The sequence below is a fragment of the Schistocerca piceifrons genome, chromosome 5, assembly GCF_021461385.2.
Source record: "Schistocerca piceifrons isolate TAMUIC-IGC-003096 chromosome 5, iqSchPice1.1, whole genome shotgun sequence".
Classification (NCBI taxonomy): domain Eukaryota; kingdom Metazoa; phylum Arthropoda; class Insecta; order Orthoptera; family Acrididae; genus Schistocerca; species Schistocerca piceifrons.
The window spans coordinates 178,402,589-178,420,787 of NC_060142.1; the positions used below are offsets into that span (position 1 = coordinate 178,402,589).

The 18,199-nt window shown below is 41.5% G+C and overlaps 1 protein-coding gene across 1 annotated transcript in view; it reads left to right on the forward strand.

The window, feature by feature from the left end:
* LOC124798867 (chymotrypsin-2-like) overlaps nucleotides 1-15,079 on the forward strand; it is a 42,130-nt gene extending 27,051 nt beyond the window's left edge. The window contains exons 4-5 of the mRNA XM_047262399.1: nucleotides 2,281-2,501; nucleotides 14,678-15,079. Of these exons, the coding sequence (XP_047118355.1) occupies nucleotides 2,281-2,501; nucleotides 14,678-15,079 (623 nt within the window). The remainder of the gene's footprint in view (nucleotides 1-2,280; nucleotides 2,502-14,677) is intronic.
* Nucleotides 15,080-18,199: the final 3,120 nt, after the last annotated feature.

Consider the following 18,199-nt stretch of genomic DNA (forward strand, 5'->3'; position numbering starts at 1 on the left):
TAGTGATCTGAATCCCGATTGGCATTCTCAGAACTTTAACATTCTGGATCTCTCGTTGTGCTTTTCGGGTGATGATATTTGATCAGTTTGATATTCTTCAAGATTCGGATGCAGGCATGACCAAGTTTTCTGTTTTCTTGGCAAGTGTTTGAATGCTGCTGATTTAATGACTAGGTTAGAAGCTTTACACAATTCCACATGTCTCTCTCCATTGCAGTTGGTCCATTTATGTGCTGGGTAATTTCCAAAAATGTCATGGAATTTGCTCTGCTTGCCAAGATGCTCATTGAAATTTTCGACCTGGATGATGATGTGTTTGTTTGAGATCTTGGATAGGAGGTCCTCTAGTTCTTCCCAAATTTCGTCTGTTCCTTTAGGATCTCTCTTGTTTGTCTGGTTGGTTGGTGCATTAACATTTAAAATGCTGTAAACTTTGTTTGTGCTTCGGAAAGATATAGTAGGTACTCGGCTATTTGGTGAGATAAAGTATATGATGGAATCTAGACTCTCTTGTTGAGTATAAATCCCATGCCAACATGAGGAATGGTTTTTAGAATGCGTCTGCCAGTTTTACCTTTAAATATTCTGCAGCCCTCTGACTCAAAGGTGTGTTCATCTGTGAATCTTGTTTCTTGAATCGCTGAAATTAGTATCTTCTGTTGCTGCAAGGCATCTGTAAGTTTTTTTTAGTTTACCTGCCTTCAGAAATTAGTTGACATTAAATGTGGCAAAGTAATTTGGGCGTTTGTGCTTAATCTTTGCAGGAGTCTCTGATACCTCCAAGCCCGTTGGTGCGGGCTCCCCAGACTCTGAAGATCTGCATGCGTCGTCCAAGACGACGGTGGGCCTTGTACCGCCGGGGGGAGTAGCATCTGATGAGCTTTCCTCCGTGCTTTTGTCAGTTGAAGAACTGTTTTTTGGGGTCGACGATGTTTCGCACCGACCAGGATCCTGCCAAGGTTATGAACCCAATTTAAAAAATTTGATGAGCACTCTACGTTTGCTAAGACTACTATTTGTAATATTTGAGTATGTGACTGAAAAATATGAAAGGCCCATGAAAATGCTGACCTTGCTTTAATTTCATTGTAATATCTTAAATCAGTGAAGTCTGATATATCATTTTATTAAAAATCGAGACCAGATAAATCCGCAAGAACGTAATTTTCGCATTCAGGATTACACATTTTTCAAAACCACCTATTTTTCAGAAACCAATTGAAAATAATTTAAAATTTCAGACTTGTTTTGTTGTCTAACACATTTCCAGTATGAGTTTTTTGACTTTGATTTGGTGGTCTGCTTTCTTATTAGTGATGCCTTTTACTCAATATAACGTGATAAGAACATTTATTGCCCTGCATTGCCACCAGTACGCTCTTGGAGATAACCTCAAGTTCTGTTCTCTGGTATTGGCATTCGTGTTCCAGTATTTTCTTTCCTGTTGGCGAGATTTGGACGCACAGAATCAGTTCCTCTGTCATGCTAATATTGGAACAGAGTAGATGTGTTTCCCGTTGACAACTTACAGTATCTCTTCTTACCGAATAGGGCTCCAGATTTTGTCCTAAGAACTCTTTGCTACTTACTGTAACTGTAGTTCTCGATTTTCCACATAACGTTGGTATTACTGTCAATGGGGAATTTCAGGGTGTAATAATTGTTTCAAACAGAAGTTTCCATGTATGCTATTTTATGCACGCTGCCAGATTACGAGCAACACTGTACTTAAAACTCTAATCTTATCGGATAAAACGGGCGTACAAAGATCGGCTTGTCAAATGGCGTGAGAGTACTTTCTGCATTTGTTGAGATACTAAATCCTACTTATCGCTCTCAGTCTCATTTACAAACAGCACTCGCGTTTCCTTTACGAACAAGTTGTCACGAAACATACGACGCCACTAGGAAGCATATGTTATCCAGAAGAGATGCTACTGATAATCACGATCACAGTAATGCGACCCTTCACTGGAGGGGTTTCATCCTCTGGAAAAACCCACGTACTTGCGTAAATTTTCTCCTTGAGATCAGTTGCTGACGCCATGTGCACGCCAACGATATCAACACTGGTACAACGAAGGCGGCTGCAGTAGTTATAAAGAGGTGCTGGTGTCCAGCATTGTGATACATGCTTCTGAGATGATGAGGTTTTCAGTGTTCGTATTGTGCCTGCTGGTGCCAGCTTTTGCGGTGCCAAGTTCTCTAAGGCTGTGGTCCAGGAGAGAGGACCGCTTAGTCGGTGGCACGGATACCACCATAACGGAGTACCCCTGGCAGTCATCTTCGAGGGTTCCCTCAGATGCGGCGCTTCCATCATCAGCTCCAACTGGGCACTGACGGCCGCCCACTGCATCGACGGCCTCTCAGCGTCAATGCTGACCGTGCGTGCTGGCTCCTCGTACAGAAACAGTGGCGGAACTGTGCTCGATGTTGCACAGGCCATCAAAAACAAACTGTACTATGCAATTAACGTTGACTACGACATTGCAGTGCTGCAGGTGAGACAAGACATCCTGTGCCACTTAATTGTAAAAAGGGAACTCTTAGGGCTGGAAATGATACACTTATTAAAATATTCCATGATTTTATGCGGTGCTCAAATAAATTCCTAGGAGGAGCATATTCTTTCAGCCCTACAAAGAACCATCCAAGAAAGTATCCTCCGCAGGCGGGGACAAAACGTTGGGTTTTTACATGAAATTCTTTTGGTCTCGGTGTAATAGCTCGGAATGGTTTAATAAGTGAGTCCATTTAACTGTAAATCTAACAGTTATTAATTCAGTAACTCTCTCCGTTTTTTTGATAACATAACATGCAATGCAGTATGAGTTGTTCCTACTGGAATCGTTGTTTTTCATCGGCAGACACTCTTTTATGCAACGTTTTGGCGATTTTCTCGGGTCTTCACCGTGTTCAGAAGGTTCTTGTCTCATTTTCGCAGCTGTTGCTGTCATGCTTCAGTTAATTTGAGTCAAAATCCTCCATGCAGGAAAAAAATAAGTTTTAATCGCGGATAGACATTCGTTACATAAAGTGAAGGACAAAGCACAATTGTCAAGGCACTGGGTTGGGATTCGGTAACACTGGAGTTAGAAAACACATATGCTCATACTGATATGTGTAGATTTTCCTCTGTTTTCTTAAATCATTGAGGAATATGTTTGAATCAAGGAATATGTTTGAATGTTTCCTTTTGAAAATAACAAAAAAATGTTCAAATGTGTGTGAAATCTTATGGGACTTAACTGCTAAGGTCATCAGTCCCTAAGCTTACACACTACTTAACCTAAATTATCCTAAGAACAAACACACACACACACATGCTCGAGGGAGGATTCGAACCTCCGCCGGGATCAGCCGCACAGTCCATGACTGCAGCGCCTTAGACCGCTCGGCTAATCACGCGCTGCTGAAAATAACATTGATGTTTTACATGCTCATCATGATGTCTATCCCCATGTTTAACAATGTTGTGCTCAATAGCATCGTAAACACCAGTCTTCCTTACATTTGTGAGAAATATTACCACTCATTCTCGGCTCTCCGTTTCTTCAGTTAATCACCCTCTTCTTTTCCTTCTAGAGGTACTGCTAAGTAGATGAGTCTCGGACGGAAAATTAGTCTAGCTGGATTATGATTACATACGAAGAATCGATTTTGTTTGGACTTGTTTTTGCGTTATAGAAATATTCTCTCTTTATATTAAATTCTAACATCCCAGCGACAGAAACAGGTAGTAGTCTGCAGTTGATTCAAGTGGCTCTGAGCACTATGGGACTTAATTTCTGTGGTCATCAGTCCCCTAGAACTTAGAACTACTTAAATCTAACTAACCTAAGGACATCACACACATCCATGTCAGAGGCAGGATTCGAGCCTGCGACTGTAGCGGTCGCGCAGCTCCAGACTCTAGCGCCTAGAACCGCTCGGCCACTCGCCTGCAGTTGGCGAGAGTTGTCCAGATAGGAGTCCGAAGGTTAACTCAAGTGTGAGATAACGAATCTCACACAGGAACAGCAAACACGACAGTATAGAACATCAACACTACTGATTATCGAAGTACTGTCATATGTGGTTCAAATTTTCGTAGTTAACATTCAAAGTATTTGACGTCTTGAGGTGTCGGGAATCTGAATGGTATCAGTGCCGTTCATGCTCGATATTTCGACAACGTTATACGTATCTTCATCAGGTGCTGCCTGAGACTGCTCGTCGAGTCGATGAATGACGCATAGAGTATATTATTTATGGCATGGCGTATTTACAGGTGATGATGGAAGAAGCCGAGGCTCTATGATAACTATTTATTTATGATCCAAACAGTGTCATAGCGTTAGAGATTCATGGATACATCTATATATGCTGTAGTATACAGAGAAGTTGCAGCATTAGAAAATTGTAGCGAAATGCAGGAAGATCTGCAGCGGATAGGCACTTGGTGCAGGGAGTGGCAACTGACCCTTAACATAGACAAATGTAATGTATTGCGAATACATAGAAAGAAGGATCCTTTATTGTATGATTATATGATAGCGGGACAAACACTGGTAGCAGTTACTTCTGTAAAATATCTGGGAGTATGCGTGCGGAACGATTTGAAGTGGAATGATCATATAAAATTAATTGTTGGTAAGGCGGGTACCGGGTTGAGATTCATTGGGAGAGTGCTTAAAAAATGTAGTCCATCAACAAAGGAGGTGGCTTACAAAACACTCGTTCGACCTATACTTGAGTATTGCTCATCAGTGTGGGATCCGTACCAGATCGGTCTGACGGAGGACGGAAGACCCAAAGCAGAGCGGCGCGTTTCGTCACAGGGTTATTTGGTAAGCGTGATAGCGTTATGGAGATGTTTAATAAACTCAAATGGCAGACTCTGCAAGAGAGGCGCTCTGCATCGCGGTGTAGCTTGCTCGCCAGGTTTCGAGAGGGTGCGTTTCTGGATGAGGTATCGAATATATTGCTTCCCCCTACTTATACCTCCCGAGGAGATCACGAATGTAAAATTAGAGAGATTACAGCGCGCACGGAGCCTTTCAGACAGTCGTTCTTCCCGCGAACCATACGCGACTGGAACAGGAAAGGGAGGTAATGACAGTGGCACGTAAAGTGCCCTCCGCCACACACCGTTGGGTGGCTTGCGGAGTATCAATGTAGATGTAGATGTAGAGTAAAAGATCTTTCTTCGGTTAAAATGCACTTCAACTGTATCTTCTTCTTCTTCTTCTTCTGGATTGCGTCAAGAATGGAGAAGGAAATCAGACGTGTCCTTTCAAAGGAACAATGCCGGAATTTTCCTGGAGCGATTTGGGGATATCACGGAACACGTAAATGTTAATGGCTGGCGTGGGATAGAACCGTCGTCCTCCCGAAAGCGAGTCTACTGTGCTAACCACTTCTCCACCTCTGACTGTTTACGAGTAATGCAATCTGTTATTTATTATCGCTGTCTTGTATGATAACTTCAAAATCTGCGAATAACATCGTGTTAATATATTTTCTCCTCCGAATATTCATACTTCATGGTGTTCTAACTAACTTGTAAATTTCCTGGGCATGTCGTCTAAATAGATATTGACTAATATTCGTGAAAAGCTACACTATTATTTTATTCCTTGATTAATCTGTATTTCAGGTATTATCTCTTCACCTGCGTCAGTTCTCCTTCTGGTGTTCAGACACAGGCTTTTTGTGACTTGGATTAGGTGTTCAGGGATTCCTCCACGTTCAATTGTTGAAATGTATACGAATCTATATAAGAAAATTATGTACTCTTATTTAGTTCATAACTTAGTTCAAGCGATAAGCGGTAGACGATCCAAGATTCTCTATTTGATTGTAATAAAAATAAATTCAACCGTCATTTGGTGCCTTGTCTTGAGACAGCGTTGGCTGATTATCAGATAGCTTCCGAAAGTAATCCAAAGGAGGTGGCCATTAGTATGACTCTGGAATAGCATTCGTTTTAATCCTAGAGTTAGGTTTTCCAAAATTTTCTTAATCGCTGTTTGTAGTTCCGGGATGGTTTCTTGAAAAGCTACGGAGCAGTTTGTTCTCCATCGTTCCCCACTCAGAGCATGAGCTCTTACTTGAGAGCTTTCGTCTCCAGTCGATAGATAAATCCTAATCTTCCTTCCTTTTGTCCAAAGTAGATCCAGAATAGGCCCTGTAGAAATAATTGTGTAGGTATCATGATGGGAACTTATGCTTGTCTTGACTATAGAGAAGCCCTCATCCAATATCGAAGAAAAATTAGTTCAATAGGCTCCTCGGATCCTCTCCTCTGGAACTTCACAGTCAAAGAGGTGGGACTCCTGCTGTAGGTTTGCATGTACTGCGGCTGCGCTGTGATGTACCTACAGTTTTCATACACCAAGATGCAATCCTTTCGCTACAGCAGGTGATTTCCTAGTTGTAATCTCACTCCGTTGTTACAAGTAAATGACGCAGTTTATTTACTATTGTGTATAAGCGAGAGATGACATACTTTTACTATAGATTTGGCCGGCCGCTGTGGTCGAGCGGTTCTAGGCGCTTCAGACCGGAACCACGTGGCTGCTACGGTCGCAGGTTCCAATCCTCCCTCGGGCATAGATGTGACATGTCCTTAGGTTAGTTAGGTTTACGTAGTTCTAAGTCCATGGGACTGATGACCTCAGATATTAATTCCCATAGTGCTTAGAGCCATTTGAACCATTTTTACTACAGATTTCGAAATTATCTGCTTTTACAGTCGAGTGTAACTGTGACTATTAAAATGACCTATTTTAGTGGTTTCTTTTAGACATTTGCCGCTTCATTTTGAAAGAAATTAGTGGTTGTTAGTTCGTTAATCTAAGCTACTGTTCTGCTGCATAGCTCCGCTGATAGGAGAACTACATAAATTACTAGGGTCAAAGCAGTGCATACAACTTGAAGGTCTGGTTTGGTGGAGCGTTTTTCCGTTTCTCCTTTTATTATTAGAATTCGACCATCCACAAAAGGAAATGTGAGGGAATATCTTGTTTGAGGCAAGGTTAGCCGTAAGTTACACAATATATTCGGTATACAAAGGTTTTTTTATTGCAGTCTTTGATCATAATATACAGTCCTTCGACGATGTCCGGTTTGAGTCAGTAACGACCATCTTCAGATCTGTTCTACACCGTGTCCTAATGTGATAAAGCCGTAATTGTAGAACAGATATGAAGATGGTCATTACTGACTCAAACCGGTCATCGTCGAAGGACTTTGTATTGTGATCAAAGACTGGAGTAAGGAAAAAACACTTGAAGGTAACTAGTCCACTGTCTATATTCGCGTCTATGTTGCAGCTGGTGATATTCGATAGACTTGGACCGCAACAAGAGCCTACTGGACATGCTTTGGCTGCTGTTTTGTCTGTTCGAAAGTTGTTGACGGTTAATGTTGGAGTTCTTTTGCTAAAAAAGATGCATGTTTCGTTGTACGGATTTTCAGGACGTTAAAACTCACGCTACGTTTTTAAAATAATAGGCCACCAAGCTGCGCCAAAGGTCCCTTGTACATCACCATGATAATACACATTACGGCAGTGAGACTGCTAAACAGAAATTTTTTTTTCTCAATAGCACGTCAGTCGTGTCTGTTTGTGAGGTGAAACCGTATTGAGATTTATGGAGATCTCTGGAGTCTATGAAGTACATTATTTGATTTATTAAAAGCTTATCCACTATCTTTGGTTCTATGTATAAAAGACTTACTAGGAGTAACTTGGTGCTTCATATGGCGCATTTGTTTCAGGGCTAACTATCTATCCTGTTTTAGGTCTCTTCCCTATGAGTACGATGCTCATATTGTGTCTTGGAAAGCAACATTGTTAAAATCACGCTTCCCTCTGTCTGATCCGTTTCGGGTGTAGATGTGGGACGACTCGGTGTACATGTTATGTGCAGACGATTTGATTCTGTGTACGGCTTCACGATGCCCATTACAGAGTACTAAACGACAGAGCGGCTTGAGTTCAAGGAAAATTAGAATGTAACTCTTCGTCCAAGCGAAATCCAATTTAGGAATCCGTATATGATATACTTGACGTTTTACCATTGTTTAGTGAAATATTCGTCAACGGAATAGCGGGTGTTGTCCACAGGAAATTGTATAAGATTAGATTAAAAACTAGTCAGACATTACGTATTATACAAAAACGGTCAAATATATTTGTGGCTACAAACTGAAGCCCTTTTGAGTCAAGGACAACTTTTAAACTAGCCCTCAAGAATTTGTAATGTCTTGTGAGCAAAAAATTTCGCTAACACGAACGTCTACTTTGAATGTCTGATTCCTTGCGGAAACGCCTATTAGTTTTCTTTGCCTAAACGCTACCCTTTTACCTTGCTGCTCGCTTTCGCGATAGTAATATTTTCTTCATAAATCGCTAACTATGACAAAAATATAAAACAGTCATTGGCTGATATAAGTGTAGATCAAAATTCGTTGACGCCATCTGCTTCAGAAGTTGAATAATCTGTTGCGTCCAGTTTAGAGTTTCACCATTATGGACACCAACAGATTCGGAGTGTATTACGCTATTCATTGTTTCCCGTTCGTGTCTACGCCCACTTCGAATGATGAGTAGTTATCACTTTCCCTTTAGTGTCATCAGTTTTCAGACCGATTTGTTGGAGCCTGACAAGGCTCTGTCCCCATGTCCATCTCTTTTTGCCGGAGTAGCACTTGCCCACAACCTCTTCAACGTTTTTTTTGCATGTATCAAAGTATATTCATCTGCCGAAGGTTTTCTCAGTTATCTTCCTCTAGCATAATGGAAGTTATTGCCAGACGTTTTAACAAATTTCTCACGTTCCTGTCATTCCTGCTGGTCAGTGTTTTCCATGTCTTCCATTCCTCGCCGATTACATCTCCCTTATTATCAGCTCCTTAATTTTTGGCATCCTTCAGGGCACCTCTTACCTTATATCATACGATTAAAATTTTCTTCCTGTTTGTCCTGTAGTCCGTGATCCACCTCTACACAATACTGTGCTGCAAAAGTACGTTTTCAGATATTCCTTCCGCAGACTGGCGGCCGTATTCTATACTAGCACATTTCTTTAGACAAAACATGCTCTCTTTATTACATTCAGCTGCTTCCTCGGTTATGCGCTCTTTTGTTTCTAAAGAGTCACAATTCCTTCACTTTGGATATTATGTTGTCCTTAAATTTAGATCTACGTATATCGAAAACCTCGCTGCAGAATTTGCTCAATAATTCCATCTTCACTTGCCTTGCTCTAATGAGGAGAACGCGGCAAGTGCCACAACTCGGTTTCCCAGAAACTTCGCTCAGCGGAAGAAGGGTCAAAGTGAGTGAATGCATCTCTCGGATTATTTGTAAGCACACGACCATTTCTGAGAAAATGGCGGTCCAAGTTATCGAAGTACTTCAGACGCCTTTTAGGAAGTGAATAGTTTAACGGAAGCCGTGCACGCCGTGGCTAGCATCACGACGTCACACTTTTGCGTTCCGTGTTCTAAGCCCGATTATTGTATTTATTTTTGTTCTTCATTTACCTGCCCATCTCCGTAGATGATTCCTACATATATGTTTTCCACTATATAATAAAATAACAACAGGAATTACACACCATTACATATAAATTTTAATTCATAATTAATTGCAAGCAATAGTTGCAGTAATTTGGTCCACTATGCGTGGTCTGCCGCGACATTATTACCGACATGTGACACCTTCAGCAATGTTAATGATGATTTTTTTTTTTTTTTAGTGAGATTCATACGAAAAAATGAAAAAAAAATGTCAGTATGGCAAGCCTGCCTACGCAGGATGCTCGTAGTATTATGAATTTCTATGTTTCGAATGTTGCTACGATCGGTATCGTGCAAGGAAATGCACCATTTCTTCCTCAAGAATATACATAAAGGTGAAATATAGGTACTAATATAAGTATTGATAAAAGAATGGAGCATGAGAATTTAAAAAGATTTCTACCCTTGAAAGTACCAGAGACACATATATTGTGAAAATGAAACTAATTTTGCAATAAACTGAAGGTCATTTTACGCTCTAACTTGATAAGAAACATTTATACTGTCGTTGGTATATGACTGAAACAAATAAAATAATGGAAAATTGTTTCTCAGAAACGGTCGAGTATGTACGGGTAAGCCGAGACACTTGTTCGCTCAGTTTGACTTCTCTTCCACTGAGCGAAGTTTCTGGGAAATTGGGTTATGGCACTTGCTCTATTCTCCTCGTCAGTCCACAGTCTGTGCTCGGATGACTTACCATTCAACAGGTCCTGTAATACCTACTTCCGTTTTCTGAGGATAGGAACGACTTAAGTGAATCTACAACAAGTAACACCCTTTATTTTCTTTTTTTACTCTAATTAGGAGCACTAAGCTTGCCGAGAGCATTTTATAGGAGCTTTGTACTTCAGAAATGTGAGACTATTGGTACACTCATGAGCCAAAACCCTGTAACTGCCACCTATCGCAAGATTGAATGGTCCCTGGTACCGGTGCGGGCGCATACAAAGCTAAGGAACGTAAGCTCCTTGACAAAAAAATTGCCAACCCAGTGCACACGCACACACGAATCCTTAAGCCTTTGTAGATGGCGCAGCGATCATGTTACACGTCCAACCCCGCTCGCATTCCCTCTGTAGGAGTAGAACGGAACAGCAATCAGTGAAACTTTCATCTTTCAAGCTGATATTGCACGTAAATATGCGTAAATGTAACGACGTGACAGAGTGGCAAAAAGACGTAACCATGTTTGTCCGTGCCCAAAGCCACACGGTGCGTGAAGTCGCTGGATTTGGAGTTTCGCGCGGTGGACCGGTCAAAGTGTCAGCAAGCAGTGATGTAACGCACGTGGCCACGAGACTCGAAGTCAAAACTGTGCTCGAAAGAAAACGTGAATAAGACTTGTAGGAGACGCTTTTAAGGGCTTGTGAATCAAAACTGCTTCCAGACATGAATTGCTGCAGGCAGTGAATGAAGGTCCATCCAAACCTGCTATCGTAAGAATAGTGCTACTAGAAATGTATATCGAGCTGTCACAGCCACTGTTTCACAGTTTACTAGCTGTAAAAAGAAGATGGCGGACAGTGGAACAGTTGAAGGTGTTCCTGGCAGTTGTTTCGAATCTTTCAGGGGTGTATGTGCCATTTTGTGTGTGTGTGTGTGTGTGTGTGTGTGTGGTGATTTAGGGAGGGGGGGGGAGGCGGTTCTGTACGTCGGTGTTATAATTCTTTGAAGGCAGAGAACAGAGTTCCATTGCACAGAACTGTGTTTTCATTTATTATTTGCTTTCCTTCACCTGTTGCTTTTTATATTTGATAGCTTTTTTCTAGTTATTAGTTTTTTGTGGGGGACTGTTGCTGGATTTCAGAAGTTTCAAGTCAGTATTGATGTCTGTAGGGACATGTTTGTTGTCCATAAGGTGTTCAGCGAATGTGGAATGACAGCTCTTACTTTTTAATGTTTCTGTGTTCAGTTGTATCTGGTATTAAAGTTTCTGCTTGTCTGTCCTATATAAACTGATTTGAAGCCCTGGCATGTTAATTAGTAAGAACCAAATGTGTTGTGTTTGTCTGTGCTTGTGTTGGTTGTCCTCAGTTTTCTCTGCCGGCCAGAGTGGCCGGGCGGTTCTAGGCGCTACAGTCTGGAACCGCGCGACCGCTACGGTCGCAGATTGTAATCCTACCTTGGGCATGGATGTGTGTGATGTCCTTAGGTTAGTTACGTTTAAGTAGTTCTAGGTTCTAGGGGACTGATGACCCCAGAAGTAAACTCCCATAGTGCACAGAGCCAATAATTTTCTCTGCATTGAGTTGTCTATCATGTAGGTCATTTTTAGGCCTTGTTTTTTTTTGGGTATGTTGCCTATTCTTTGGTTGCTTTGTTGTTGTACATAGAATGAACCACTTGTTTGTTGTTGTGGGTGTTTCATGTTCGTATGTGCTCATGTGTTTTCTGTGTGTTTGTAAGTTGGTGAGAAAGATTTTGTTTTTGTGTATTGGGTGTCCTTCCTAATTTTTTTTGTGGTTCTGTTTATCTATAGTGTTTGTATCGTATCCTTTCTCTGCAGCTATTTGTCTCATTGTCTGAAACTCATTGTTGTAGTTGTTTACAGTTGTGGAGTTTTGCTCAGTCTGTGCAGCATATATTAGAAACTGGCTAGTTTGTGCGCAATTGGATGATCAGAATGTTTGTGAATGGCTGTGCTGGTGGTGGCCACTTTCCTGAATATGGAGGAATGGTATTCGTTGTTGAGTCTGTATATTGTGAGGTCAAGGAAATATAATATTTTGTCTTTTTTGTTTCTGTGGTGATGTTTATTTTTGGGTGGACTTTGTTTATGTCACTGTGGAGTTGGTGGATGCGGCTGGGATTTTAATGTGGAGGCATATGATGTCATCTACATAACGATACCAATATATTATCTGGTATTCGGTGAGTCTTACTATTGTTTCAAATATTTTATTTTCAATGTGATTGAGAAAAACGTTTGCTCGGAGTCCACTGACTGGTGACCCCTTCTGAAGACTGTCTCCTTGTGAGTATAACTGACTGTCAAATAAGAAGTAGTTTTGCTCTGTGATTAGTTTTGCAATGCTAGCTATTTCTTTTATGTGGGGCTTGGGAATATCTGCCTGTTCTGATTGTTTGCAGCTGGACCTGGCGGAGGTTAGGGTCCTCCCTCGGGCGTGGGTGTGTTTGATTGTCCTTAGGATAATTTAGGTTAAGTAGTGTGTAAGCTTAGGGACTGATGGCCTTAGCAGTCAAGTCCCATAGGATTTCACACACATTTGAAATTTCTGATTGTTTTTTGCTGATTTTGATGCTTTCTGTGGTGGGGATATTGGTGTACATGGTCGTGATGTCAAATGGTGTTAGCATGGCTTTTATGGGTATGTTGATGTCTTTGATTTTTTGTATCAGCTCTTCGGTGTTGTGTATGCTTCTGTCATTTGTCTATATCCAAAGTTTCTGTAAGTTTGTGTACATTTCTCTGGCTAAATGAAACGCTGGTGCACTTCTGAAATTAACAACGGGGAGTATCGGAATGCCCTCCTTGTGGAGTTTTAGTGGGCTGTTCACTGTGAATGCTTGGGAATTCTTTTGTTTCAGCCGTTTCACTTTCTGTTTTGTGTATATGCATGAGGTACCTTTTAGAAGTGTTGGTGGGTTTTTCTGGTATCTTTCTGTTGCGTCGCTGGTTAGCTTTGTTATGTTATTGTCTTCTAGAAATTTTAAGGTTTTGTACTTATATTGGTCATTTTTTTTATTGTCACGGTGCTGCCTTTGATCTCGGAATGAATTACCCGTTGTTTCTAAGAATGTTCTTTATTTTTTTGGAGGTTTTTCTTACTCACTTTTTATTCCTGTCAATATTTTGTTTTTGGTTTGCTTTATTACGCATCTTATTTCTTCTACAACTATTTCTCTTGTCAAAGCTGCATTGAAGTTTGGCTTACTACTTCTTTCTTCTTGATTTATGATGTATTCACTTTCTGTGATAAGGTTCTGCACTGTCTTGTGTCTAATGCGTGTGTTGACATTGTATTTTGGGCCATTTTCTAAACATACAACTAACTAAGCAAGAAAAAAACTGAAGTTATGGCAACGGTCTTCTCTAAATAGGTTATTCATTTTGATGTCCTCCCTCACGGTGCAATGACGAACTCTGAAATGTAGTGTGCTACTCTCAGAAAACGGAAGAAACAACTTCAGGGTATTCGTCATCATAAAAACGCACCCGAACTTGTCCTTTTCCATGACAGTGCAAGGCCTCACACAAGTCTGCGTGCCAGAGAGGAGCGCACTAAACTTTCCTGGACTGAATATTTTGAACGTGGCTGTTCTCAGCAACCGTAATTAATTACAGTGTTACAAACTTTCAGCCAACCGGCTGCAAACAGAATTTAACATTCCTTAACTAGTTTCCAGCGCGAACTAGGGTCGCCTTCTTCAGAAGAAACTGTTACCTCACATGTGGTTAAAAGGAAGATATGAGCGACATCGCTCTAGCCAAGACGTTAAAACCACAACTAAAACATTTTCCCTCTTGATTCCTTACAGATATAGTCAAAATTTTAAAGCAATGTCTAAACATGCCTCACTACAGTGGTGTAGGCCACGAGTAAGTAACAGCAACTTCTTGGACTGTGACTCCTCATCCACTCTGCAGCGCGGACCTCGGATCTTCCGACTTCTATCCGTTTGGCCCAATGATGGATATACTCCTCGGGAAGCAGTACTTTGATGATGGAGAGGTTATTGATCCAGAAAGACGCTGGCTGGGACGTCGTCCAGGAGAGTGGTTCCATGCGGGCATACAGGCCCTCTAAGTATGGTGGTGTAAAACCGTCGCAATGCATCGAGATTATATTGAACAATAGGATTTTGTAACCAAAAGAATGGAGGATAATACGGTGTGTTGTAATCCTGAATAAAATAGTTACTTGTCGAAACTCCCCCTCCCGCATTCTCCCCCGTCCCCTGCTGCCCCCCCCCCCCCCCCGCGCCCCCACCACCACACACACACACACCAGTACATCCTTCTCTTTCAGGGAATAGCTTTTAATTGACACTCGAATATTGCTGTCAGTGTCATTTCTGTAGTAATGTGTTGGGAGGTATGGGCACTGGTAAGTTAACTGAGCAGCGGTGTCTACTTTCACAGCCTGCTGAGCCCTTCCCGCTGGGGTCAGACGTGCAGCCAGTGAGCCTTCCAGAGGCTGGATACGACCCTCCGAGTGGCCTTGCAGTTACTGTGACGGGCTGGGGACGGATAGCCAGCGGTGGCAGCGCCCCGACAGTCCTGCAGAAGGTGGACATTAATGTCATTGACCGCACTACTTGCCAGGATATCTTCTTAGGCGTCAACATGGTCACGAAGCGGATGGTGTGCGCCGGTGAAGCAGGCAAGTCCACCTGCGATGGGGACTCTGGCGGTCCGCTCGTCAGTGGTTCGACGCAGATCGGCATCGTGTCCTGGGGAAATACTCCTTGCCAGGAGAGCGGCGCCGTGTTCACAAACGTCGGCGAACTTCGCTCTTGGGTTACCAACACTACCGGAGTGTAACTACAATAACAGTGTATATCTTATATTTTCATTGCCATTTATGAAAGACACATCTACTAATCGAATAATTTACATATCTTCATTTACCAGAACTTCATGTTACTGATCCTGTTACATTTGTGTTGTTTGATGTCAATACTGTTACTATCAAAGATACATTCTTTTTCTCGGTGCAATAAGCGCAGAGTTTGCAGACCATGTTCCATAAATCCTATCGACAGCTTATGTCAGCTTCCATCTGTACTCACTCTTACTCATTTTTCTGTCCTATAGATCAACGATATCTTATGTCATATATAGTGAAAACCACTGTACTGGAAAAAGTGTATTTTACGTTATTAAAGGAGGTTTTTCTGTGATATCTCGTGCAAAATTGATTTAAGATTTTCTTGGTTTTGGTAATCCACTATAGACGAAGAGAGAAGTCTGCAAGGCGGGGATGACATTTCCTTCTTGATTTATTTTCTATAAGAGCCGAGAACTGACCTGCTATAGCTATGACGTTGAGAACAGGTGAGAGTCTGACATTCTTTCTTTCTTTCTTTCTGGCTAGTATTCTGTCCATATCAAATACGTAATGAGTTCCTAAATTTTATACTGTATTAAATACAGAATTGCTCCGTTGCCCAAAAATTTATCTTTCCTAATCGTAATACTGGAGCAGAATTCAATTCCCTGTCACATGTTATGATAAAAATAATACGCACTTATAGCAATAATATTGAGTATAATAGTAATAAAATTTCGAAGAGGATATGAAAGTTGGACGAAGATCTGACCAAATATTAACCTTCATGTTCTATAAGATAAAGAATATTTACTTCCGTTTTGTAGTACCATGTATTGGTACCAAACCACAAGCGTCATAAAGTTGTCAATGAAATTGCAAGTTTCCGTCAGACGCTAATAGCAGTCGCGGGGGATTTTGTGGATCCAATGGTCCACACCCACTAAGCCACACCTCCAATGTATCCCTACCACGAGCTCCCTCTGCCGGCGCGATACAGAACGACCGGTGGCAGCCAGCCACTCATCCCACTCGTACTCACTATATGACGCCAAGCACACGCTGCCTAGTCGTGGCTCTGACACCATGCTTAGTGCTTTTGTTCAGAGAGCTGCATCCTTATTGCTACTTGGCGTGGCTCTGACACCTTGCTTCGTGCTTTTGTTCAGAGAGCCGCATCCTTGTTGCTACTGCAATAGCTAGACTCACTTCTTGCTGCTTGTTTGTAATGATTCATTGTACACCGGAAATTCAAGTTAAGTAAATGTTCTGTTTACAGTGTTAATTTGCTCGCTAATCATTTCTCCTCCTGTCTAGCTTTCCTCCGACGAGAGCTGCTCCACCATCCTGTGGGCCACCTCTCCTTACCGTTGTGAATGAAGTCGTAAATAACACGTTGGTAAAAACATATCTGTCTCAAGAATCCTGGCTAAGAGTTTACGTTATATCTTATGGATACAAACGAAATGCGCGAATGGAGTACAGCGAAAGAGTCATGGGCTCAGAAGCCAGTTGTTTTCCCGTTATGACGTACGACTGTCTCTGAGTACATATTCACCTTATAGCACAGTCCTGATGATCCAGACTGCACTTCTGGACGAGCACGATAAGACAGTCGTACCACATGGCCGCCGTTCATATGCGGCCTGGCCTCAGATATCTCCACATCGACGCCCGCAAACGTTCAAAAATCGCAGGCGGGTTGCGCAAGCATTGAAAATCACTCACAGTGCGTTCCCAGAGTTGATCGACATTATCAAAAATCCTTGAATGCTACAAATCTGTTACGTATCACCACAGAAGGATATCCAACAATTCCAAGTCAGGGGACTTTTAAGCCCATCCCATCATATTGTAGTCGAATTAAGTCGGGTGATGATGAGGGAATTAGATTAGGAAATGAGACACTTTAAGTAGTAAAGGAGTTTTGCTATTTGGGGAGCAAAATAACTGATGATGGACGAAGTAGAGAGGATATAAAATGTAGACTGGCAATGGCAAGGAAAGCGTTTCTGAAGAAGAGAAATTTGTTAACATCGAGTATAGATTTAAGTGTCAGGAAGTCGTTTCTGAAAGTATTTGTATGGAGTGTAGCCATGTATGGAAGTGAAACGTCGACAATAAACAGTATGGACAAGAAGAGAATAGAAGCTTTCGAAATGTAGTGCTGCAGAAGAATGCTGAAGATTATATGGGTAGATCACATAACTAATGAGGAGGTATTGACTAGAATTGGGGAGAAAAGGAGTTTGTGGCACAACTTGACAAGAAGAAGGGACCGGTTGGTAGGACATGTTCTGAGGCATCAAGGGATCACAAATTTAGCATTGGAGGGCAGCGTGGAGGGTAAAAATCGTAGAGGGAGACCAAGAGATGAATACACTAAGCAGATTCAGAAGGATGTAGGTTGCAGTAAGTACTGGGAGTTAAAGAAGCTTGCACAGGATAGAATAGCATGGAGAGCTGCATCAAACCAGTTTCAGGACAGAAGACAACAACAACAACAACAACAACAGCAACATATTGTCTAGCTTCGACCAATATACTCCTACTTGTTGTTGCAACGCTATTTACTAGTACGACGATAAAGTCAAACGAGGGCAATTTATCACTTACGCCTCGCTTACTCTGTACTTCCAGCGTTTCGTAATAAACATTAATAGTGTTATAAAACAGGGATGAATGCACTTGTGCATATGTCTTACTGAAAAAAACCACTGGTTTCTGGACATTTGTTTGTTACTCACAAACTCGAATTTAATACCAAGTATGTAGCAACATAGACTAAAACACATAAGAGTCTTATAATTGTTTAAGGTACGAGACAAGTTTGCACGAGTTCATCTCATATATTATTTTCCAGCACTGCTTTCTTCTTCACCCCTATCAAATATTTCTTCTTGTTCCAAGTATTTCCTGCTCTATGTTACTCCATAAAATCCCATTCCTCTTCATTTCTTTCCGTTAGTACCTCTAGTTGCTTTTAGTAGCGCCATTTATACACTCTAAGTAGTCATTGTTTCAACTCATTTAGTGTCTAAGTTCTATAACACCGAACCCAAGAGGAAATGTAGTACAGCTATAGTAGATGCGGAATAATGACGCTCAGCTGG